We start from the raw sequence: 25,223 nt of genomic DNA on the forward strand, positions 1-25,223 counted from the left end.
GCCAGTTTTTTATTCATCTTTCAACACAGAATTGGTGGGACTGGTGTGGAAAAATTCCATAAGCGTCCCCAATTATGCGGATAGTTAGCTTGAGAGGAGGCATTTTTATTACCACAATATGTGCTTATCTCAACAAAACAGTACCGCGAGCTTTTTTCCCCACTTAACTCCCAGTTTGACATTTATTGAATTAGAGATGTGAAAGTTGAAATATATTGCCATCGAGTATCTCTGCAGATAGGGAAGTAAATTAAATTGATGCTCTTTTCAGATTTGTGTTCTTTATTGAATTGCGTCGTTCTTTTCCTGAATGTGAATGCGTGTGAACATTATCAGCTGCAAGATAAATAGATGCTTGAAGGATGTGAAGTAACATGTTCATCGGACTCAAAATGCGACCCAGAAAAATGCGCATGCATGAGGTACAGTTTCATCCTATATATTATTTGCATGAAATCGTGAGGACCAATGGCTAGAAAACAGCAAAAATTCCTGTTTAAGGATCATCGGAAGAGCATCTTTAATAGTAATGGATAGTTAGTTATAATGGAATTTTTAAAAACTGATTATATTCGTGCATCAGACGTATGGTGTTCAAATTTGGTATTTGTTAATTGCTTTCGAAGGAAGTTTAAAGCAATTATTGTAAATATGTTGGTCTTTTTATGGATCGTTTTGCAATCAATTAAAGTTTTAGGATTCTACAAGTTTTTACGACTTGAAAAGGAGTTTTGGTATTCTAAGATTTTTTTAATCTGAAACAAGTTTGTTCATGACTTGAATTTTGACTTCCTTCTATTCGAACATTTACTTGTTTTTGAACATTCACCTCTGTTTTCGAACATTGAACTTTGGCTGTAGCTTAGTTTGTAATATATAGTATTAAGCAACCGCTGGTAATATTAAGGTCAAATGGTCATTTCGAGATTTTTGGTCCCATAAAATCACTCCTACCTATCTAACCGAACACTGTTTTCGAACGATGGAAATTAACATTAGCTTAGTTACTGATATGGTGATTAGATACTGCTGGTAATGTTAGAGATCGAAAGGTCATTTGGAGAAGTCTTCTTCCCATAACAGTCCCTCCTCCCTTTCCCAATTACAGAAAACGCCGCCTACCTCCAAACCCACCTATCCCCCCCCCACCTACCTTCCCCCATCTACTTACCTACCCCTGCCCCGACATACCTACCTCCTGCTCTCGCGTATCTGCTCCCCTTGCCTCCACATACCTACCTTCTCTCATACATACGCACACCCCGACTCCTCGCCTAGCGACCCCACCACCTACCTACCACTCCCCACGCGCACTTAATCTACACTCCCCCGATCTATGTACCCTCCTCACCTATCCCACCTCTCTGCCAAGCTATCCTCTTCTGCAGCTGACCCCCCCCCCCCGCCCGCCCACACCCTCACTGAACTAAAAAGTGCGTCTGCTTTTAAAACACCATGATTTGATTAAAAGTTTATTATTGCCATCGAGTATCTCTTCAGACAGGGAAGTAAATAAAATTGATGCTCTTTTCAGATTTGTATTCTTTATTGAATTGCGTCGTTCTTCTCCTGAATGTGAATGCATGTGAACATTATCAGCTGCGAGATAAATAGTTGCTTGAAGGATGTGAAGGAACATGTTCATCAGACTCAAATTGCGACCCAGAAAAATGCGCATGCATGAGGTAGTTTTTTAATCCTATACATTATTTGCATGAAATCGTTAGGACCAATGGCTAGAAAACAGCAAAAATTCTTGTTTAAGGATCATCGGAAGAGCATCTTTAAAAGTAATGGATAATTGTTTATAATGGAATTTTTAAAAACTGATTATATTCATGCATCAGACGTATGGTGTTCAAATTTGGTAGTTGTTAATTGCTCTTGAATTTTAAAGCAATTATTGTAAACGTGTTGGTCTTTTTATGGATCGTTTTGCAATCTATAAAAAAAGGAGTAGTGGGATTCTACAGATTTTTTTAGCTGAAACAATTTATTCAAGACTTGAATTTTGACTTCCTTCTATTCGAACATTTACCTGTTTTTGAACGTTCATTTCTTTTCTTGATAAACTTTGACAGAAGCTTAGTTTGTAATATATAGTATTAAGCAACCGCTGGTAATATTCCAGGTAATATCCATAAAATCACTCCTACCTATCTAACCTAACACTATTTTGGAACAAGGGACATTAACAGCTTAGTTACTAATTTGGTGCTTAGGTACTGCTGGTAATGTTCAAGATCGAAAGGTCATTTAGAGAAGTCCTTTTCCGATAACAGTCCCTCCTCCCTTTCCCAATTACAGAATACGCCCCCTACCTTAAACCCCACCTATCCCCCCCACCTACCTTCCCCCGTCTACTTACCTACCCCTGCCCCGACGTACCTACCTCCTGCTCTCACGTATCTGATCCCCTCGCCTCCACATACCTACCTTCCCTCATACATAAGCCGCACACCCCGTCTCGCCTAACGACCCCACCACCTACCTACCACTCCTCACCCGCACTTAACCTACACTCCCCCGATCTTTGTACCCTCCTCACCTATCCCACCTCTCTGTCAAGCTATCCTCTTCTGCAGCTTACCCCCCACCAGCCCACACCCTCACTATGAACTAAAAAATGCGTCTGCTTTGAAAACACCATGGTTTGATTGAAAGTTTAATATTGCCATCGAGTATCTTTTCAGATAGGGAAGTAAATTAAATTGATGCTCTTTTCAGATTTGTGTTCTTGAATTGCGTCGTTCTTTTCCTCAATGTGAATGCATGTGAACTTTATCAGCTGCGAGATAAATAGTTGCTTGAAGGATGTGAAGGAACATGTTCATCGAACTCAAATTGCCACCCAGAAAAATGCGCCTGCATGAGGTAGTTTCATAATCCTATACATTATTTGCATAAAATCGTGAGGACCAATGGCTAGAAAACAGCAAAAATGCTTGTTTAAGGATCATCGGAAGAGCATCTTTAATAGTAATGGATAATTATTTATAATGGAATTTTTAAAAACTGATATTCATGCATCAGACGTATGGTGTTCAAACTTGGTAGTTGTTAACTGATCTCGAAGTCTAAAGCAATTATTGTAAACGTGTAGGTCTTTTTATGGATCGTTTTGCAATCCGTGAAAGAGGAGTGTTGGGATTCTATTTTTTTTACGATTCGAAAAGGAGTATGGTATTCTACAGATTTTTTTAAAGCTGAAACAAGTTTGTTCATGACTTGAATTTTGACTTCCTTCTATTCGAACATTTACCTGTTTTTGAACGTTCAATTCTGTTTTCGATGAACTTTGACAGTAGCTTAGTTTGTAATATATACTATTAAGCAACTGCTGGTAATATTCAAGTCCAAATGGTCATTTCGAGATTTTTGGTCCCATAAAATCACTCCTACCTATCTAACCGAACACTGTTTTCGAACGATGGAAATTAACAGTAGCTAAGTTACTGATATGATGATTAGGTACTGCTAGTAATGTTCAAGATTGAAAGGTCATTTAGAGAAGTATTCTTCCCATAAGTCCCTCCTCCCTTTACCAATTTCAGAACGCGCCCTCTACCTACAACCCTACCTTCCCCCCAGCTACCTTCCACCATCTACAAACCTACCTCTGCCCCCCGACATACCTACCTCCTGCTGTCACGTTTCTGCTACCCTTGCCTCCACATACCTACCCTCCCTCCTACATACGCACACCCCGACTCCTCGCCTAGCGACCCCACCACCTACCTACCACTCCCCACCCGCACTGAACCTGCACTCACCCAATCTATGTACCCTCCTCGCCTATCCCACTTCTCGCAAGCTATCCCCATTCTGCCGCCTACCCAACCCACCAGTCCACATCCTTACTTCGAACTAAAAAAGGGTCTGCTTTTAAAACACTATGGTTTGATTAAAAATTTAATATTGCCATCGAGTATCTCTGCAGATAGGGAAATAAATTAATTTGATGCTCTTTTCAGATTTGTGTTCTTTATTGAATTGCAACGTTCTTTTCCTGAATGTGAATGCATGCGAACATTATCGGCTGCAAGATAAATTGATGCTTGAGGGATGTGAAGTATCATTTTCATCGGATTCAAAATGCGACCCAGAAAAATGCGCATGCATGAGGTAGTTTCATAATCCTATACATTATTTGCATGAAATCGTGAGGACCAATTGCTAGAAAACAGCAAAAATGCCTGTTTAAGGATCATCAGAAGAGCATCTTTAATAGTAATGGATAGTTAGTTATAATGGAATTTTTAAAAACTGATTATATTCGTGCATCAGACGTATGGTGTTCAAATTTGGTAGTTGTTAATTGCTCGCGAATGTTAGAGCAATTTTTGTAAACGTGTTGGTCTTTTTATGGATCGTTTTGCAATCTATAAAAGAGGAGTAGTGGGATTCTACAGATTTTTTTTAGCTGAAAGAATTTGTTCAAGACTTGAATTTTGACTTCCTTCTATTCGAACATTTACCTGTTTTTGAACGTTCTTCTTTTTTTCGATGAACTCTGACAGTAGCTTAGTTTGTATTATATAGTATTAAGCAACCGCTGGTAATATTCAAGGTCAAATGGTCATTTCGAGACTTTTGGGCCCATAAAATCACTCCTACCTATCTAACCTAACTCTGTTTTCGAACAATGGACATTAACATTAGCTTAATTACTAATGTGGTGATTAGGTACTGCTGGTATTGTTCAAGATGGAAAGGTCATGTAGAGAAGTCTTCTTCCCATAACAGTCCCTCCTGCCTTTCCCAATTACAGAATACGCCTCCTACCTACAACCCCACCTATCTCCCCCACCTACCTTTCCCCATCTACTTACCTACCCCTGCCCCGAAATACCTACCTCCTGCTCTCACGTATCTGCTCCCCTCGCCTCCACATACCTACCCTCACTCATACATTCGCACACCCCGACTCCTCGCCTAGCGACCCCACCAGCAGCCCACACCCTCACTTCGAACTAAAAAATGCGTCTGCTTTTAAAACACTATGGTTTGATTAAAAATTGAATATTTTTGATGTGTCTGATATAAGTAGAACACCGACTCTTTCGCCAATTTTTCTGATTTAGAAATTTTATTGCACGACTCTTCCTGTCGTTTCCTTTATTCTACCAACTGTTTTAAGGTAAAATTTTTGCTGGACAGTTGTTGCGTTTTTGTTTTAGAACAGTCTGTGAGGTTTGAACCCTCATGAGGGCCATGTTTTTGCACCAATAAAGAAATTCTAAGCTACCTCTTTAAATTCAATTGCCCCACCTGTCGTTCGAGAACAATTCATCCGACGTTATCATGTTTATGTTCTAGTAAACTCCTTTGTGTAACTGTTCATTGATAGTTTTGCGATACTGTTATTTGAAGGTGTATGTGAACTTTTTAGTTGTTGAGTATTTGACCAGTCGAATATTTGGTTACCTTAACTTTTAGGCATCGTTTTTATTGTAGCCATAAATTCTGGGTGGATTTCTGATTGGAGAATTTATAATTGCTCTCAAATGAAGCTCGTAGCAATTATATTAAACCTGTGGTCTTATTACGGCTCGAAGAGGTGTATTAGTATTACACAGGTTTTTAAAATCCAAGATTTGGATTGTGTTGGTGCTCTTTTTACGACTCGTAGAGGAGTTATGGTGATGTATTTTTTAATCGGTCTTGTATTTTCAGGATGTTTTTTAGTGAAATGCAGCGCGTAAAATGTGTTTTAATCAATCTGCTGCGCAAAGTTAAAAGAAGGAAAATCGAGATTTTTAAGTCTTTTATGTTCCTTCATTGTTCTGAGAAAGAGCGAGGAAAATGGCTGTCAAAAAATTTCCGCCAAGCGAGTGAATTTTTCTGACCAGATGCGGCTTTTTCAAAACGCTTGTTATTTTTAACTCAACTTTACCGGATAACGGGGTTTGTCTCAACTACCTAGACTAGTATTAGCGTGTTTGTTCGGAGGCCTTTTGCCATCTAAATATAATATTAGACTTTTAAGCGCTATTTTGAGCTATTTTTCCTTTTTGTCCTGTGGGATGTTATTTGTAGCAGTTTCTCGCGTATCTGCTCCCCTCGCCTCCACATACCTACCTTCTCTCATACATACGCACACCCCGACTCCTCGCCTAGCGACCCCACCACCTACCTACCATTCCCCACCCGCACTTAACCTACACTCCCCCGATCTATGTACCCTCCTCACCTATACCACCTCTCTGCCAAGCTATCCTCTTTACAGCTTACCCTCCACCAGCCCACACCCTCACTATGAACTAAAAAATGCGTCTGCTTTTAAAACACCATGGTTGATTAAAAGTTTAATTTTGCCATCGAGTATCTCTTCAGATAGGGAAGTAAATTAAATTGATGCTCTTTTCAGATTTGTGTTCTTTAATGAAATGCGTCGTTCTTTTCCTGAATGTGAATGCATGTAAACAGTATCAGCTGCGAGATAAATAGATGCTTGAAGGATGTGAAGTAACATGTTCATCGGACTCAAATTGCGACACCGAAAAATGCGCATGCATGAGGTAGTTTTATAATCCTATACATTATTTGCATGAACTCGTGAGGACTAATGGCTAGAAAACAGCAAAAATGCTTGTTTAAGGAGCATCGGAAGAGCATCTTTAATAGTAATGGATTAGTTATAATGGAATTTTTAAAAACTGATTATTTTCATGCATCAGACGTATGGTGTTCAAATTTGGTAGTTGTTAATTGCTCTTGAATTTTAAAGCAATTATTGTAAACGTGTTGGTCTTTTTATGGATCGTTTTGCAATCTATAAAAGAGGAGTAGTGGGATTCTACAGATTTTTTTAGCTGAAACAAGTTTGTTCATGACTTGAATTTTGACTTCCTTCTATTCGAACATTTACCTGTTTTTGAACGTTCATTTCTTTTCTTGATAAACTTTGACAGAAGCTTAGTTTGTAATATATAGTATTAAGCAACCGCTGGTAATATTCCAGGTAATATCCATAAAATCACTCCTACCTATCTAACCTAACACTATTTTGGAACAAGGGACATTAACAGCTTAGTTACTAATTTGGTGCTTAGGTACTGCTGGTAATGTTCAAGATCGAAAGGTCATTTAGAGAAGTCCTTTTCCGATAACAGTCCCTCCTCCCTTTCCCAATTACAGAATACGCCCCCTACCTTAAACCCCACCTACCTTCCCCCGTCTACTTACCTACCCCTGCCCCGACGTACCTACCTCCTGCTCTCACGTATCTGCTCCCCTCGCCTCCACATACCTACCTTCCCTCATACATAAGCCGCACACCCCGTCTCGCCTAACGACCCCACCACCTACCTACCACTCCTCACCCGCACTTAACCTACACTCCCCCGATCTTTGTACCCTCCCCACCTATCCCACCTCTCTGTCAAGCTATCCTCTTCTGCAGCTTACCCCCCACCAGCCCACACCCTCACTATGAACTAGAAAATGCGTCTGCTTTGAAAACACCATGGTTTGATTAAAAGTTTAATATTGCCATCGAGTATCTTTTCAGATAGGGAAGTAAATTAAATTGATGCTCTTTTCAGATTTGTGTTCTTTATTGAATTGCGTCGTTCTTTTCCTCAATGTGAATGCATGTGAACTTTATCAGCTGCGAGATAAATAGTTGCTTGAAGGATGTGAAGGAACATGTTCATCGAACTCAAATTGCCACCCAGAAAAATGCGCCTGCATGAGGTAGTTTCATAATCCTATACATTATTTGCATAAAATCGTGAGGACCAATGGCTAGAAAACAGCAAAAATGCTTGTTTAAGGATCATCGGAAGAGCATCTTTAATAGTAATGGATAATTATTTATAATGGAATTTTTAAAAACTGATTATATTCATGCATCAGACGTATGGTGTTCAAACTTGGTAGTTGTTAACTGATCTCGAAGTCTAAAGCAATTATTGTAAACGTGTAGGTCTTTTTATGGATCGTTTTGCAATCCGTGAAAGAGGAGTGTTGGGATTCTATTTTTTTTACGATTCGAAAAGGAGTATGGTATTCTACAGATTTTTTTAAAGCTGAAACAAGTTTGTTCATGACTTGAATTTTGACTTCCTTCTTTTCGAACATTTACATGTTTTTGAACGTTCAATTCTGTTTTCGATGAACTTTGACAGTAGCTTAGTTTGTAATATATACTATTAAGCAACTGCTGGTAATATTCAAGTCCAAATGGTCATTTCGAGATTTTTGGTCCCATAAAATCACTCCTACCTATCTAACCGAACACTGTTTTCGAACGATGGAAATTAACAGTAGCTAAGTTACTGATATGATGATTAGGTACTGCTGGTAATGTTCAAGATTGAAAGGTCATTTAGAGAAGTATTCTTCCCATAAGTCCCTCCTCCCTTTACCAATTTCAGAACGCGCCCTCTACCTACAACCCTACCTTCCCCCCAGCTACCTTCCACCATCTACAAACCTACCTCTGCCCCCCGACATACCTACCTCCTGCTGTCACGTTTCTGCTACCCTTGCCTCCACATACCTACCCTCCCTCCTACATACGCACACTCCGACTCCTCGCCTAGCGACCCCACCACCTACCTACCACTCCCCACCCGCACTGAACCTGCACTCACCCAATCTATGTACCCTCCTCGCCTATCCCACTTCTCGCAAGCTATCCCCATTCTGCCGCCTACCCAACCCACCAGTCCACATCCTCACTTCGAACTAAAAAAGGGTCTGCTTTTAAAACACTATGGTTTGATTAAAAATTTAATATTGCCATCGAGTATCTCTGCAGATAGGGAAATAAATTAATTTGATGCTCTTTTCAGATTTGTGTTCTTTATTGAATTGCAAGGTTCTTTTCCTGAATGTGAATGCATGCGAACATTATCGGCTGCAAGATAAATTGATGCTTGAGGGATGTGAAGTATCATTTTCATCGGATTCAAAATGCGACCCAGAAAAATGCGCATGCATGAGGTAGTTTCATAATCCTATACATTATTTGCATGAAATCGTGAGGACCAATTGCTAGAAAACAGCAAAAATGTCTGTTTAAGGATCATCAGAAGAGCATCTTTAATAGTAATGGATAGTTAGTTATAATGGAATTTTTAAAAACTGATTATATTCGTGCATCAGACGTATGGTGTTCAAATTTGGTAGTTGTTAATTGCTCGCGAATGTTAGAGCAATTTTTGTAAACGTGTTGGTCTTTTTATGGATCGTTTTGCAATCTATAAAAGAGGAGTAGTGGGATTCTACAGATTTTTTTTAGCTGAAAGAATTTGTTCAAGACTTGAATTTTGACTTCCTTCTATTCGAACATTTACCTGTTTTTGAACGTTCTTCTTTTTTTCGATGAACTCTGACAGTAGCTTAGTTTGTATTATATAGTATTAAGCAACCGCTGGTAATATTCAAGGTCAAATGGTCATTTCGAGACTTTTGGGCCCATAAAATCACTCCTACCTATCTAACCTAACTCTGTTTTCGAACAATGGACATTAACATTAGCTTAGTTACTAATGTGGTGATTAGGTACTGCTGGTATTGTTCAAGATGGAAAGGTCATGTAGAGCAGTCTTCTTCCCATAACAGTCCCTCCTGCCTTTCCCAATTACAGAATACGCCTCCTGCCTACAACCCCACCTATCTCCCCCACCTACCTTCCCCCATCTACTTACCTACCCCTGCCCCGAAATACCTACCTCCTGCTCTCACGTATCTGCTCCCCTCGCCTCCACATACCTACCCTCACTCATACATACGCACACCCCGACTCCTCGCCTAGCGACCCCACCAGCAGCCCACACCCTCACTTCGAACTAAAAAATGCGTCTGCTTTTAAAACACTATGGTTTGATTAAAAATTGAATATTTTTGATGTGTCTGATATAAGTAGAACACCGACTCTTTCGCCAATTTTTCTGATTTAGAAATTTTATTGCACGACTCTTCCTGTCGTTTCCTTTATTCTACCAACTGTTTTATGGTAAAATTTTTGCTGGACAGTTGTTGCGTTTTTGTTTTAGAACAGTCTGTGAGGTTTGAACCCTCATGAGGGCCATGTTTTTGCACCAATAAAGAAATTCTAAGCTACCTCTTTAAATTCAATTGCCCCACCTGTCGTTCGAGAACAATTCATCCGACGTTATCATGTTTATGTTCTAGTAAACTCCTTTGTGTAACTGTTCATTGATAGTTTTGCGATACTGTTATTTGAAGGTGTATGTGAACTTTTTAGTTGTTGAGTATTTGACCAGTCGAATATTTGGTTACCTTAACTTTTAGGCATCGTTTTTATTGTAGCCATAAATTCTGGGTGGATTTCTGATTGGAGAATTTATAATTGCTCTCAAATGAAGCTCGTAGCAATTATATTAAACCTGTGGTCTTATTACGGCTCGAAGAGGTGTATTAGTATTACACAGGTTTTTAAAATCCAAGATTTGGATTGTGTTGGTGCTCTTTTTACGACTCGTAGAGGAGTTATGGTGATGTATTTTTTAATCGGTCTTGTATTTTCAGGATGTTTTTTAGTGAAATGCAGCGCGTAAAATGTGTTTTAATCAATCTGCTGCGCAAAAGTTAAAAGAAGGAAAATCGAGATTTTTAAGTCTTTTATGTTCCTTCATTGTTCTGAGAAAGAGCGAGGAAAATGGCTGTCAAAAAATTTCCGCCAAGCGAGTGAATTTTTCTGACCAGATGCGGCTTTTTCAAAACGCTTGTTATTTTTAACTCAACTTTACCGGATAACGGGGTTTGTCTCAACTACCTAGACTAGTATTAGCGTGTTTGTTCGGAGGCCTTTTGCCATCTAAATATAATATTAGACTTTTAAGCGCTATTTTGAGCTATTTTTCCTTTTTGTCCTGTGGGATGTTATTTGTAGCAGTTTTGTAATTTTTTTTTTCATTTTGATAGCATATGAGGATGTTTTTTTTCGTTGGATTTAGCTGTTTTAGGGATTTAGTTGACCTTTCGATTTGAGTGATTTTTCTTTTAAGGCACTAGTCTCACATCACTAATTTTGGCGAATTCTCAAAGGTGAATATTTTCAGACCATTTTTCCGAGTTTTTCTATTGTCAATGGCCAGTTTTAGGTTCTGATAATGGGCAAGTGCATAGTTGTTGGTGACAATGTTATGGTTTTTCAAAATAATAATTTCGCGGATTTTATCAACTTTGCAACAATTTTTGCAATTTTTCAGGTTTTTGAAAGTTATTAACATTATTCGAGTTTTGCAATCTATAGGGGCCAACGAAGGGTTTATGGGCTTGAAGATGAGTTGCTGGTTAGTTTTTTGCGTTAACGAAATGATTTTTAAGATAGTAATATCAAGATCTGAATCACGTTTTGGTCGTTTTGTTGAGGTTTTTGATCTCTAGGTACCAACAAAGTTTTTTTTTGAAAGCTTATGCATGGGTCAATTCCTAAATATTTTGGCATAAATTTGGTTTTGAGACCAATAGCGTCCAGAACTTGAGCAACTTATAAATTCGTGGCTAAATTCGTGATGAATGACGGTTTTTTAATAAAGTTTTGAAATGTTTTGTAATTTTCAATTTTTCTGAGCTCAAATAGTCGAAAGAATTATATGAAAGTTGCTGCGTTGGCGGTACTGACACATGACAAATGACGGAACTATGGCGAATCTTTTTATTCTATTAGTTTTGCCTGTCGGGTTGCGTCTTATTAGCTATGCAAGTATTATCATATGTGCCTAATTTTCTGCTCTTTTTTTAACATAGACCGTGGTGTTCAACACGCTGATCCTTTTAGTATATACACTTTGAATTCTTTTATTTTTCTCTCAAAATTTTTAAAATCATGTTTGTCGAACTAAGTATCCCCCACCTACTTAACCCCCCTACCTCCTGCGTTCCCTTTTACCTATCCCTCACACAAACCCGCTTCCCTACCTACTCGCCACCGACCCTTACACCTATCTGATCACACAGGCCTACCCCCTACCTATCTACCCCCCCCCCCGGACAACTATCTACCGCTGCCCACACGCCCACGCTCGCATACCTACCCCACCCGATCTCCTACCTACTCCCCCACATTCATATATTAAAGGGTGTCAATGTGGGTAGATAATTCGATAATACGTCTGAAACGTGATAATTCAGAAATACCTCTGAATTGAGTTAATTGAGAGTTTTTATTGCAGTACACTTCCAGTAGTTTCCGGTATTCTATCGACTGTATTTTTCATGCGGTTTTTCATCTCACCCTTTTGACTTTGCGTCTCACACACGAGATAAACATTTAAAGCCCGCAGGGTAATAATAGGAGCTGTCTTATAGCCCTACATCTTATAGTCTATAATTATTGGATTCATTGAAACTGTTTTTAGGAGACATAAAATCTTGATGTGAAGGTTGGTTGTTAATTTGAACAGTTTGCCCTCCGCCGACACTCCTCCAGCTGATGGTTTGGACCCACCTCTCGTCCAGCCCTAACAACCCTACCCTCCCATCGCTTGACCCCCCCCCCCCCACCACTGCGTTCACCCAGCCCACCCCCAATGCTAGCATCCCTAAGCCCCAGTTGCCTGCTACCAAAGCCAACCACTGACCGGCCGTTTTAGAGCAAATCGAACAACATTAGCTGGTTGTGTTTATTTTTACGTTGTCTATGGCCGAGCGATATTTTTAGCGTATTTTGTCTAAGCGTATTATCAATGAAAATATCTTCAAAAACTGAATCGATTGGCTATTTTTGATTGTTTTTAATATAAAGCAAGAGTTTTTTCTGTTCTTAATTTTTATGTTGTCATCTATAACATTTACTGTTATGAATAACTCAAATGCTCAAATGACCTACCCCCCCCCCCATCGCTTGCCGCTACCCCCACTCCCCCTCCGACCGCCCCCCCTCTCCCCCCCCCCCCCCCCCCCCCCACCACCACCACACGCGCACACACAAACACCCTCTAATGCTAGCATCCTTAAGCCCCATTTGGCTATGCTACTACCGAAGCTCTTGCAGGTTGTTTGCGAGCATTTCGCCCGACTTTAGTCGGTTATATTTGTTAGAAGGAAAATTGTCAGCTTGCGCTTTACTTAATGTTTAGCTTCTGCTTTTTTCAATGCGAAGATTTTTAAATACCTTTTCGGTATCACAAGGTGATAACAGTTTGCTTTAGATATCAAACAAGCATTTTATTTTTTTTGCAAATGTGACTAACGGAAGTTTTGATATTCATAGCCTAGCCAGTCATCATGCTCTACTTATGATATTCCTAATTGATATTATTTATGTTGCTCTTAATTAACGCTAACGTTTGCAAAGCAACTGATTCATTGAGTATAGTTTCTTGTTTCAGATCGGGTCTTGCGTACGAAGGACACAAATTATCGGCTGAATTCCTGAGAGACAAGCGACCGGTCTTCGAATGCCATGAAGACTGTCCTTGTTCCCTTAGTTGTCCATCGAGAGTGACACAGTTCATAGACCATTGGCCTTTTCTGTTCAAAAAGTGAGATTATTTTTTCCGGATTTTCAAATGCATGCACTAAACGTTTGTGACGTCATGTCAATATTTTGCACCCTCAAACTCTATTCACCATTGTGTAAAGAACGTGTTTGCGAACGACTTTGTTAAGCTTATACTTTCGGGGTTGTAAGCAAATTTGTTTGGAATTAATCAAGTCACTGGTTTCAAGTAGACAATTTTAGCGTCAGAAGCAATGGGTTTTTACGAAATTGTCATGCGTTATGTTTATGATGGATTATCCCTGTGCCTAGGAACATCTCCGACCAAGTTGGAGCAGGGCTGTTTTCTTCCTCTCCAATTCCCGAAGGAGCCTTTGTATGTAGTTATGATGGAAAACTGATTGAACAGAGTGAGGCAATAGCCAAAATGGACGAAAATGATGCGAAGAATCAACACAATTACGTAATGATCTTCACTGAGAATTACCAACATGAAAAACATGGTGATCAGGTTCTGGGTGGCTTATGTACGTGTATCGATGGGACTGATTTTCATCAAAGTTTTGGGAGGTCAATTAACCATTCCTGTGATCCAAATTTGATACCGATACCTGTTCGATGTGGATGGGAGGTGCCTAGGATTTGTCTATTTGCAATGACATATATTGCTCCAGGACATGAGCTTAGCTACAGCTACAGGTATGTCACAAATGCAAAGATGTGTTCCGACCCCACTTGAAGGGGAAACTGTTTAATAACATATTTTCAGATAGCGTTTTTGTTCAGACAATTTTGGGCGATCGATATTTCGCGTAGACATGAACGATTCGTTTCCGAGTTGTTGATTTTGCTATAATGTTGGTTCAACTTTTTGTGATATGGTTTTGGCGGGTTTATTTAGTTTTCCTCTTAGAATCTTTTAGATTTAAACTTTTTTATAGCTGCGAAGCCGTAAGCTGAGCGGAGCTATATTGCGGTGCTCTTGGTTTTTTACAATTCAAAGAATTTGAATTGTATTGGGGCGCTGTCTTTTTTTAAGATCTGTTCACACATTTTCATGATTTTTGAAGTCATATTGGAGTAGTGATTTTGGTCACGCCGAAACAGGAAGTGGAGCGAAAAAGCGAGCGGTTTTGTGCGTAAAATTTTTTCGCTCAAAATTTAAAGTATAGTGAGAAAACGGTGTTTGAAACAAATTCCCTTTCTCGCTAGTGGTTCTTTGTTCACAAGCGGCAATTTCACATTGATTTTTACAGTTTTTTGATTTTTTGGATCGGAGTTTTTTCTAAATGGTTTTGCCAATCCATTTAGAGTCCGTTCTAGGTCTAGTTTTCTGTTTAGTCAATAAAAATTCTTTGAATTCGTCAGGACTTGTCCTGCCAGGTTTTTTTTGTTTCGTCGTCTGCCGCTCTTTTTCATTTTACATTTTTTCAGATAGCAAAGCTGAAAAAGCCCAATTTTCTGAATGACTTCCTCTCACTAACGGCGTTTGCGCGCGTCGCGTCATTTCTCACTCTCTTTAGCAAAAGTATTTTGCGTGGTTAGATTTTGAAAAAAAGTGACTTACCTCACTCAATAAAATGACTTCTGCACTTTAAAACTTAAGTTTATTTTGAATTTATTTAAAGTCAAAGGAACTCATATGTGCCGTAAAGGTCCCTAATAAGAGGCTTCTGCGGGATGATTTTTAACAAGCTTTATTAATTTATCGCTGAATGTTTTTTTACCTAGCTTTTTGAGCGGCGTTGATTTTTTTCAATTTTGATCTGTCTGTTTCTATCTCTATTATATGGCGCGCAGGTCTATTCTTTCGCAGCTATTCCGGAAATCTGCCGGCTATGTTAGATCTATTTACATCAATTTTGCATCTCCTGCCAATTTTTCTGCAATTTTTTAATAGACGCGAAGCGACAGTGAGGTCTTAATTGTCTTATCGTGGTTTTTTTTTACAATCCGAAGCATTTGAATTTTTTTGGCTCTGTCGGTTTTTTGTACGATGTCTTTATTCATTTGGATTATCCTGAAGTCAATCCAAAGGCAAATTTGAGTGGGAATTCAACTCATAACGAAGCATTAGAGAGAGGGACAAAGCAAGAGAGGGTTTTAATAAAGAGTCACTTGATTTTCAAACATTTTCTGATCAAAAGTTAGCAATTTGTTTTTCGCGTTTTTAAATAATTTAAATGACCTTTCAATTATGCCAATTTTTATGACAGGTAACATCACGCTCACTTGAAATCAGCTTTTTGGTCATTCAGTTATGCAATTTGTCGAAGTAATTGCGTGCATGGCGTCATATTTTGCGCTGATTGGAGTAACTTCTTTTCATTCGCGTGAATTTTTTTGGTTACCCGTGATTTACTTCACTCTCAAATTGCCCTTTCTGTAGAAATGATTTCTGTTTACTTCAATGGGAAAATTTTGAAGTCAGAAAAGTTGATATCACTCGAAATCTGATTCAATTTAAAACATCACAGCATTAACTTGTAAAAGAATTTTTTGCTTTATTTTGGTGTCTGTCTTTCCATTGTAATTTTGAGAAAAAGGTCTGCAAAGCTATTGCAGACTTTTTCTGGCAATCTGCTAGCTATGTTACTGATTGCTCTCGAACAATGTTTGTAGCAATTTTTTTGGATGCTCTGGGTCTTTTTAAGCAATTTTTTGGTCTGTCTCTTTCATGCATTTTTTTTTAATTTTAACTTTTCAATCAATTTTATGTCTGGCTGTTTGATCTAGCCAAATAATGCCGATTTTAATCTGCTCACATATTTTATCATTTCATCAAAGGTTTTAGTAACTTAACGGTTTCTGCAAGCAGTTCTTGTCCTCATTATTATTCCATATATGTTTTCATTAACATTAGATTGCGTATGGTTTCTAAAGGCGCTTGCTCTAAAAGCTTATTTGACATATATTGATTGGTTTTGATGCATTTTTCACCACTACAAAACTTTTTCCGATATTAATTATTGATCGTAGACCTTTCATTTAATAACAAAACGTAAAGAAATTCTTGCAAAAAAAGTTGCCAGTTGAAACCATTATCTGATTTCTAGAAAAATGTGAACAGATTGAAATCGCGCCTTAAGATTTACGAAAACTCAAGTAATTGAACGAAAAAGCGTACACTGAAAAAATTGTTTTTGAGTAAGCGCTTTTCTGTATATAAGTTTATAAGCTTTACTGACTTTTCATTGCCCACCATGAAATGAGGTTGATGATCATTCTCTTACTTAGTACATTATTTTCGCTAGATTGAGGGCTTGTCATGCTGTTTTTCAAATGTTGTGTCCTCGTGGGTTTTTTTGCAGCTGCATATATGCATATGACGTCATCTATTACCTTCTTCGATATGGGAATTTCGGTAACTTTAAATGTTTTTTAAAAAAATAATCGTACCTGCCTGAACCCAAATATTAGATTTAAGTTGAGAATGTCATGTAATTGAAATTCAATAGATGTCATTCGAATTAGCTTGTATGACGCTGTATAAACTTGAAGCAATAGTGTTTGATATGTAATCTGCAAATAAGGATGAATTTCAAAATCAGAACCTCGTTTTTGAGTACCACGCTTCTGTGTCATGCCTGGGTAATTTTTCTAACTACGGGTCGCAACGATCCGTTTCGCTGCGGTTGTTTGGTAATCTGCCGGTTGTGTTCAAATTTTCATGCTCAACTGTTCATAATCTACTGATGTATGCTGTCCAAGATATAGAAAATCGATTGCAACATAAGACTCACAGAGGGTTTTGACATTTAAAGAAAGAGAAAGTTGATGGGACCTCTCATTGATGAGACTAAGTTTCAAGTTGACAAAAAGAACAAAACTGGAAAAATTGGAAAAAATCTGAAGATTTTGAAAAAGATCAAAATCATCGAAAACCATTCGCTATCACCTGACGGCCTTTTATAACTCCATTAATTCCCTGCATATAAGCATTTTGATCTGTCTTTAATCAGAAAATTTGGTACGACTACATAAAGAAAACAATTACAGGCAAAAACCGGAAAAAAATGCGAGAGAACCGTCGAAGTTATTGAAAATTTCAGTCAGTTGAAAGGTTTGGATATGCTAAATTGTCTCAATTTAAATCCATTGAGATTTATGATTAATCAAATAAGTCTTATGACTACAAAAAGAACAAATACAGGCAAAAATAGATGTCAAACGAAAAGTGTAAGAAGCAACTGTTTTTGTTCACCCAAGATTTTTTCAACGCTAATGTTAACTTTCTTTATTGCATTAACGTGATAAAAATTCAAAAAAGAACCAAACCTTCAAAGAAAAATTCAAATTAAATTATTAAAACTCGTAACGTTAGTCATAAAATCATTTTTTATAGGATAAAACCGCTGACCAGATAAGGCAATTATTCATTTTTAGGCCTATGGGGCCTGTCAATAGTGGATTTTACAGAGAGGATTTATTCAGAAAATACCAACGAATTTACAGAAATGATTTATTTTTAAAGGGTAATTTACAAAAAGCGGTCAAGGTTTTTATTTGGAAAAATCGTTTCAAAGACTTAACAACCATTAGGAATGTATTCAAAGCAATAGATGGGTTAAGTTAGTCCTCTTTGGGAAGGCAATTGTACTTTTTTCTACGACATTAATCCATAGGACTACAAAAATGCAACAAATGCAGCAAAACACGACAATTCACTAAAAATCAGGAAAACACTTAATGGAACCTTGATGTGAAAAGTTATTTGTCTCTGAATGACATGACAAAAAACAAAAACTTGCCGACAAATTTTAAAAAAAACAGCTCTCCAATATAATTCGAATATTTTAGATTGTATACTTCGGGATGAAACCACAGCTTGTTTTTTTAATGGCTGCTCGTCTTTTAGGAACACCGAATTGTTCCTTATTTCATCGTAAAAAAACAAATTTTAATTAATTTTTTGATACAAAAAAATCTGAAATTGATCGAAAAGGATGTCAAGAGTGAAAAAATGTGAAACATTCTTTAAAGCTTTAAACCTTGATAACTCCTCGAAACAAAGGAAATTTAAAAACTTATTTAAGTATATAGTTCCTCCCCACTATGTGGGTTGGAACAATTATTTTGTGATAATCTAGCTCACTCTCAGCTACAAGATCTAGTTCTCTCTCAGAATAAATTACTAAATCTGAAAACGACTTTTCAGTACTAAACTTGGATGTGTCAATATAATCAGATGATATGCGATTCCACATAAAATTTATTTAAGGGCAGCTTTTTTAAACCATAAATAATGCTGAGACATTCTAGCAAATATTATGAAAGTTGAAATTTGTGTTTTGGTGTCTCATTGTCCTGCGCATTTTGAAACTACATGCCTTCAAAGAAATTAAAGCTTTTTCCGGCCGTCTGTCAGCTTTGAATTTTTCCTAATCAGAAGACCTTCTATTACAGGGTGCTGGGACAATAGATCGATAGACAACAGATCAGAAGCGAAAATTGGGACAATAGATCGAAATTTAAATTATTCTAGTTGAGTATTGGCCAATCAGATATAATTCTCATTTGTTATACAGCATATAACATGTTCTGTTGTGATATTTGGTTCGGTTTTGATAGATTCATCAAGTCCCACAGGTCGCTAAGGCATGGCCATGGCTCGCGATTGCTATAATGTGGTAATTATATTGCAGCTCGCAAATAGTGCTTAATTTCAACCAATAAGAACAGAGATTTATTTTCGATCTAATGTCCCTAATTTTCTGTTTTCGATCTGTTGTCCTTTCGATCTTTTGTCCGGTCATCCTATTACAGATAGTTTGATCAATGAAAATTTGACTTTAAGTTGAAAAACTTGTTGATTGAAATCACAGGGCGTGTGAAAACAGACTGGGGAGCGGCAGAGTTTCGTAGAAAGTGATCTGAAAAACTTATTTTGGACAATCAGTGGAAGATTTCGATTTGCTAAAAGTATGGGTACTATAAAACGTATTCTAGATAATAAGAGTTAGGTAAAATTACAAACTTCTCTACAAAAATACTTATAGTAGTTTTTTGCCGAATGCGTTGGATTCGCTGGTTTTTATAATTTTTTAGCCGTAAATATATTAATCACTCGAATTAATTGATATTACGTCTTTAAACTTGCACTTTGGGGCCTTTGTGGTCAACAGCTTCAATTAGAATGAATGTTTTCTCGAATTTTTTTTGTTCAATCAATTTTGGCCCATCGATACATTCATTGTTTAAGAGTGATATTATAAGAAATCCCTTCAGGCGCTGAATTTTAAATTAAAAATGTTTGAACTTCGTTTTTTTTTCGAGGAGTTATCAAGGTTAAAGTTTTTGTGAACATTTGATTTTTGACTTGTTTTTATTCACTTTTATTGTGATTTTTTGTGTCATATTTGTTTAATTTAAGATTTTTTGCATCTCATTGCTGTTTTAATTAATATATTACGCTACAATGTGGATTGTAAATTGCGTTATATTATTTATTAATTGCTCTCAAACGAAGTTGTAGCAATTATATTAGTCCTGTCGGTCTTTTTATGCGATTTTTCGCTCGACCGATTTTTCGTTTGACGCTTTTGAATTTTGGTCCTCAAAAACGGGATAAACAGGTAGCGCCCAGTGGGAATTAAGTGTTCTTAGAGCCTTTCAGCTCTGTTTTAGCTCAAATTGTTTTGGAGATCTATACTTATGGTGTGAAGGGCGGGAGTTTGAAGACGCCCACACTGTTGACCCCCCACTATTGCCCCACCACGCTGTTGCCGCCCATCCCACTGTTGCCCACCCTCCCTCCCCATCAGTCCCTCGGTGCATCCCCCACCCGTGGCTACGTTCGAACAACCGATTGCTAAAGACACGTAATTTTATACTAATTTTCAGAATTTCTTTTCAACTTTTTCGAAACTTTTTTTTGTCATTTTTTGAGTTCTCTCAGCCCTAGGTGTCAAGGAACCTCCTCTAGTGTTTTATATGGGTTACTGCATAGTTTCTAGATGTAATGGAATGTTTTTCATAAAGCTATTTTAAAAATATTTGCAATTTTTTGAAGTTTTTTTAAGCTTTTGAATTTTATCATTTTTCCGGCACCAGGGTCCTAGGGACCTCCTCCAAGGTTTTATGTTAAGCTGTTGCATAGTTTCTAACGTTAATAGAAAGGTTATCAATATTTTAATGACTCCAGTTTTAGCACTTTTTTTTAAAATTTATTTTTCAATTTTTCGCAAAATTATCATGTTTCAAGTTTATGGATCTTTATGAGCCAATGAAACTATTCAAGACTTGAAATAGGGATACTGGGTAGTCTGTTGAGACAATAAATTTGTTTTGAAGATTTTAATATATTGAATTTTTGCAAGGTTTTGTTAAAATTTGCGGTTGTTTTCAAAATTTTTGAATATTTTTGTCCTTTTCTGATTTTAACTATCACTACTGGCCAACGAAGCTTTTCAAGTCCTGAAGGTGGATTACTTGACATAACTCCAGAGACAAATAATGTTTTTTGGAAATTTTCATTGCAAAATCTGGAAGCTTTTGTTTGAAATTTTGCAATATTTTGTAAAGTTTTTAAATATCTGTTTTTTATTTGATTTATTTACTAACAAGGCTAGAAAACTAAAAGTTGCGGAGTCGAATCAAGCTAAAGGTAGCCTGACTAAACAGTGGCTAGCTACTGACGAAACCGACTGCTCGCCGGGCGTTTGAGAGCAATTGGCCTGACGTTAGTCGGTTATGTTAATACATTATAATTACGTGATTTCAAGATAAGCGGAGTGATAGTAAGTTTTGGTCGCATCGTGCATTTGTGCAATCAAACGGATTCAAATTGTTCTGGGGCGCTGTCTTGATGAATAAATTTGTTTCAAAATTTTTTCTGTCAATTTCAGACCAGTCAATTTCGTATCAAGGCTGAATTAATAACAGGTCCATTAACGTTCATGTGAGGATCAATAAAATTATATTTTAAGAAAAGAGCACATGGCGTCGACTTTGTGTTTTCGTGAAAATTTTTGCCTGCTTTTGTTCCTGTTTTCGTAGTCTTTTGACTTTGTCTCAATGCTCAAAAGTTTAGTTGGAATTCTAAAAAAAGAAGCAGCGATTCTATCTAACGCTTCGAGTTGTTATTACTTTGAAAATCTCTCAAAAAATCAAAGGTTTTTGAACTTAGACCTGTTTTGTTCTTATTTTTTTCCACTTGTAGCTTGGTTTCACTAATAATAGGTCCCACCCACGTTCTTTTGAAAGCTTTCGATAAGCTAGTAGGTTTGAATCGTTTTTCAAGTACCTTCAAAGTGGAGTAAAATTTGTGTTTGAACAAATTTTATGTTTTCGGAAGTGATTTGCAATGGTCATTCCCTATGAGTACCTGTGTTCTAATGGTGTCTGTTTGCAAATTTTTGACGGGCAGCTAATGCTTTTTTTCACTTTGACACTTTGTAGTCATAAAATGATATTAAAAGTTTGATGTTTGCCCCTTTTTATAATCATCTTATCAGCTAGTATCATTAATGACATTATCACTGGTTGCTTATGAGACTTAAATGGACCTTATTAATCGTTTGAGTTTATAGCTTGTGGTTTTATGACTTTTTCGCTTTCTCAATGTTTTAATGCTTTAAGTTTTTGAGAGTATTTGTTGTACTTTTTGCTGTCTTATCATTGAATCTCATTAGTGACACCTATCATAGGTTACAAATATGAATTATTGCGACCGATTTATTTGCTTGTGCTCAAAGAAAAGTTTTCTATGACCTTTACTGTCATTGTTTTTAAGAATTACAAATTTGTTACGTGCGCGCGATTTTGTTGCTCAATTTGTCTTTTCTCTTAGTCTCCTTAAATTCAAATGTCATCGGTTGCTAAGGATGCCTCAATTAAGTTTAATCGTTTCAGTTTTTGGCTGTTTTTGTCTTTAACTTACTTGCTGATGGCTTTCAAAAAATTTTTCTGAATTTTTGAGTTTTGTTATATTTGTACTTATTGCTGTTTTATGATTTAATATTATTAATGGCAAATTTCATCGATTGATAACGAGAAGCAGTTGAGTGTAATGAGGCGCTTCAGAGCAGTTGTTTAAATGTTGTGACGCTTGCAAATGGAAACATAAAAGATCTTTTTTTGGTCTTCGGTGTTTTTGTTTTTCATGTGGTCTTATCGCTTTGTCTCAAAAACAACAAAAAATTCTTATTGGTCTTTTAATGCAGCTTAATTTTAGTCAGTTTTTTATCTCCAACTTATAGCTATTATTTTTATTCACTGAGATACCATTTGTTTATGTAAGGTTCAACTGATTTCGTGAATCTTGCCTTTCTTTGTAGTTCTTTTGTCCCTTTTTAAGCCATTAGAAATTATTTTGATTACTTCTAAAGTTGTATCATATGCTGTTGTTGAGGGTTTGCAGTTGTAATAGTCTGTCTATTCGATGTTGCTATTTTTCTTCAGTTTTCGCCTCTTTCCCTTTATCTGTCATTGAGTCCCACAAGGTTGTTGTTTTTTTTACTGATTCTAAGGGCACATAAGTTATCATTTATTTTCATAAATTATCGTTTATTTAAGGGATTTTTAAAACACTAAAATCTTAGAAAAGTTGTCTTGTTGTTTCTGGATCTTTTTTAATATTTCTGAATATGGGGTCGGGGGCTTTGCTGACTGTCTTATCCTCATATTGCTGTTGGAATTTCGATTGTCGGATCATTTGTTAATTCAATGCTCTGAATTGTATTTCAGGACATGTCCTGCGAAGTTTTTTTTACTGTCGAGAAAAAATCTTTTTTTTATTCACGTTGCCGCGCCTTTTTGCATGAAATCTTTTTGACTTCTCGAGGCTAGTTTTATTCTTTGATCAGTCTGCTAAAAATGTTTTTAAACAGTAGTTGCTCAACAATTTAAAATGAACGGAGTCTAGAATAACGGAGTCTAAAATAGAAACGGGATAAGCCCATTAAGCCCAATTTTAGATGCCCGCCACTTGAACTTTGTTCTTATAAGTCCTTGATGACATCTCTAATGCGTTTTGGCATTGATACTAGCCCCTGCAGTCTCTTATTAAGAAACAGGAGTATGCATAAATACAAGATCCAATCAAAATAGCTCGCACCTTCGCAATGTTTTTGTACAACAATCAATTTTTATCATTGTTTTTAATAGCCGCACAGCTATAGCTTGGGCTATTATGGGCCTTCTCTTGGTTTTTTTATTTCGTCGTCTTGATTTTTGTTACGACCATATGACGTCACAGCTACTTTTTGTTCATTCGTTCATGCAATTCCAACTGAATTGCATGCGTGACGTCTTTTTCGCTCTTAGCGGAGCAAGTTTTTTTGTTCATTCGCGTGATTAAATTTTTGGTCACACTTGACTTACCTCGCTCTCAAAATTGACTTCCTCACTTTGAAATTGACTTTTATTTACTTTAATTCAAACAGATAAGGTCATTTGGGTGTGTGTCACTCTAAGTGAAGGTTATTTGAGATCAGCTAATAGAGGCAGCAATAATACATATTTATAATGAATGTATAACAGATCAGCCTTCGATGAAAAGACAAATTTTTTTGGTCTGTCTTTTTTACTGTTTTTTTAGACTGCCGATCTACGAATCTATTGCGGCTATTTTCTGGGAATCTGCCAGCTATGTTTTTTGTTCCCTCAATCCCAATCGGCGGCTATTTTGCGGCAATCTTTCGGGTATGCTTTAATGGTTTTATGACTTCGGTACTATGAGTTTCCATAGCATTTTTGTAATTTTTGGATATTTGCTGATGTTTGTGGTTTCTTCTTGATGTCACTCTATCACAATAATTATGGGTCCTATTGGCGTTTTCGTTTTTGCTGCTTCTTTCGCTGTTTTGCATGCATTGGATCAAGAAAATGTTTTTACTCATTTCAGCAGTGGTGCCCCGAGTCAAAAGCTATCGACCAAACAGTGCTTTTGTGGGTCAAAGAGTTGCAGAAAGTTTTTGCCAAGTGTCGCATGTTGAGCGAAAGCTTTTATGATACATGACTTGCTTTTGCATTATCTGAGCTTCAGCGCAGTCTGCTATCGTCTGAGCAAACTGTGAACAACATTTGTTTATATCATGCCATTGAGATATTTACAACAACAATAAAGAAAATGAATACTGCATATGACAACGTAAAAGTTCAGACACTGTACTTATTCCTTGCCAAGTTCAAGACGCATGCTGAAACGAATACGGAGCTTTTAATAATTGAAGCTTATGTCTGCAAAACTTTGCAGTGCACTGGATGTTAACCTGAGTTGAACAGCTTGGATGAAGGTTACGTAATAGTAGTGATGACGTTTGCAAACAAAACCTATAACTGAGCTGTATATCTACCATTACTCCCGTGGTTTGATATATTGCTATTCGCTATTGGCAGTAATGGTATTGGCGGTTGTGATTGTGATTGTGATGTAAGAAACAGTACCAAAATGGTCATCGTCATCAATTTTGAGTGGGATTGAGAAGAGAGGAGAATATATGAAGGCGTGATATGGCAAAAGGCATTTGGAGTGATGGATTTACGACAAAAGCCGCAGGCTTTGCTGTCGAAAAGCATAAATAAACCATGATTATATCAAGGTGCTTTCTCCTTTTTCTCGCTCCCTTTTTCCCGCTGTATCATGCTGGTATTAATTGTAATATCTCTGCTAGATATTCTGACATCGGAATCAATGTTTTGTTACAGCTTCCGCAAGCTTATATGGTAATCTTACCACTCATAAATAGTTACAATTCAACATTTCCTTGAACATATTCTTTTCTTAATTCCTCCTTTGTTAAAGCATCAAGATGTTCCTAATTACTCTCACTTATGCATTTTTGTGAATTCTTTCATGTTA

General features: G+C 37.1%; 1 protein-coding gene across 2 annotated transcripts; it reads left to right on the forward strand.

The window, feature by feature from the left end:
• Window positions 1-232: 232 nt before the first annotated feature.
• On the forward strand, window positions 233-25,133 carry LOC142336064 (histone-lysine N-methyltransferase SETMAR-like). Of its 2 annotated transcripts, none has more exons than XM_075384566.1 (4): window positions 233-422; window positions 13,311-13,463; window positions 13,733-14,119; window positions 24,267-25,133. In XM_075384566.1, the coding sequence occupies exons 1-4, from the start codon at window positions 352-354 to the stop codon at window positions 24,355-24,357; spliced, it is 702 nt and encodes a 233-aa protein (XP_075240681.1). In that variant the 5' UTR covers window positions 233-351; the 3' UTR covers window positions 24,358-25,133. The 2 variants fall into 2 exon arrangements, with proteins under 2 accessions (XP_075240681.1, XP_075240682.1); XM_075384567.1 differs by lacking the exon at window positions 233-422 and adding an exon at window positions 8,858-8,952.
• The last annotated feature ends 90 nt before the right edge of the window (window positions 25,134-25,223 follow it).

This window comes from Convolutriloba macropyga, chromosome 3, assembly GCF_964194025.1.
Source record: "Convolutriloba macropyga chromosome 3, txConMacr16.3, whole genome shotgun sequence".
Taxonomy (NCBI): domain Eukaryota; kingdom Metazoa; phylum Xenacoelomorpha; order Acoela; family Convolutidae; genus Convolutriloba; species Convolutriloba macropyga.

What these genes read in the sequence shown, in the direction of transcription:
- LOC142336064 (XM_075384566.1), top strand. Translation starts at nt 352, where the DNA reads ATGCTTGAAGGATGTGAAGTAACATGTTCATCGGACTCAAAATGCGAC. An exon ending in TGGCCTTTTCTGTTCAAAAA is followed by an intron (nt 13,464 to 13,732) that starts GTGAGATTATTT and finishes CCCTGTGCCTAG; the next exon opens with GAACATCTCCGACCAAGTTG. An exon ending in GAGCTTAGCTACAGCTACAG is followed by an intron (nt 14,120 to 24,266) that starts GTATGTCACAAA and finishes TACTCATTTCAG; the next exon opens with CAGTGGTGCCCCGAGTCAAA.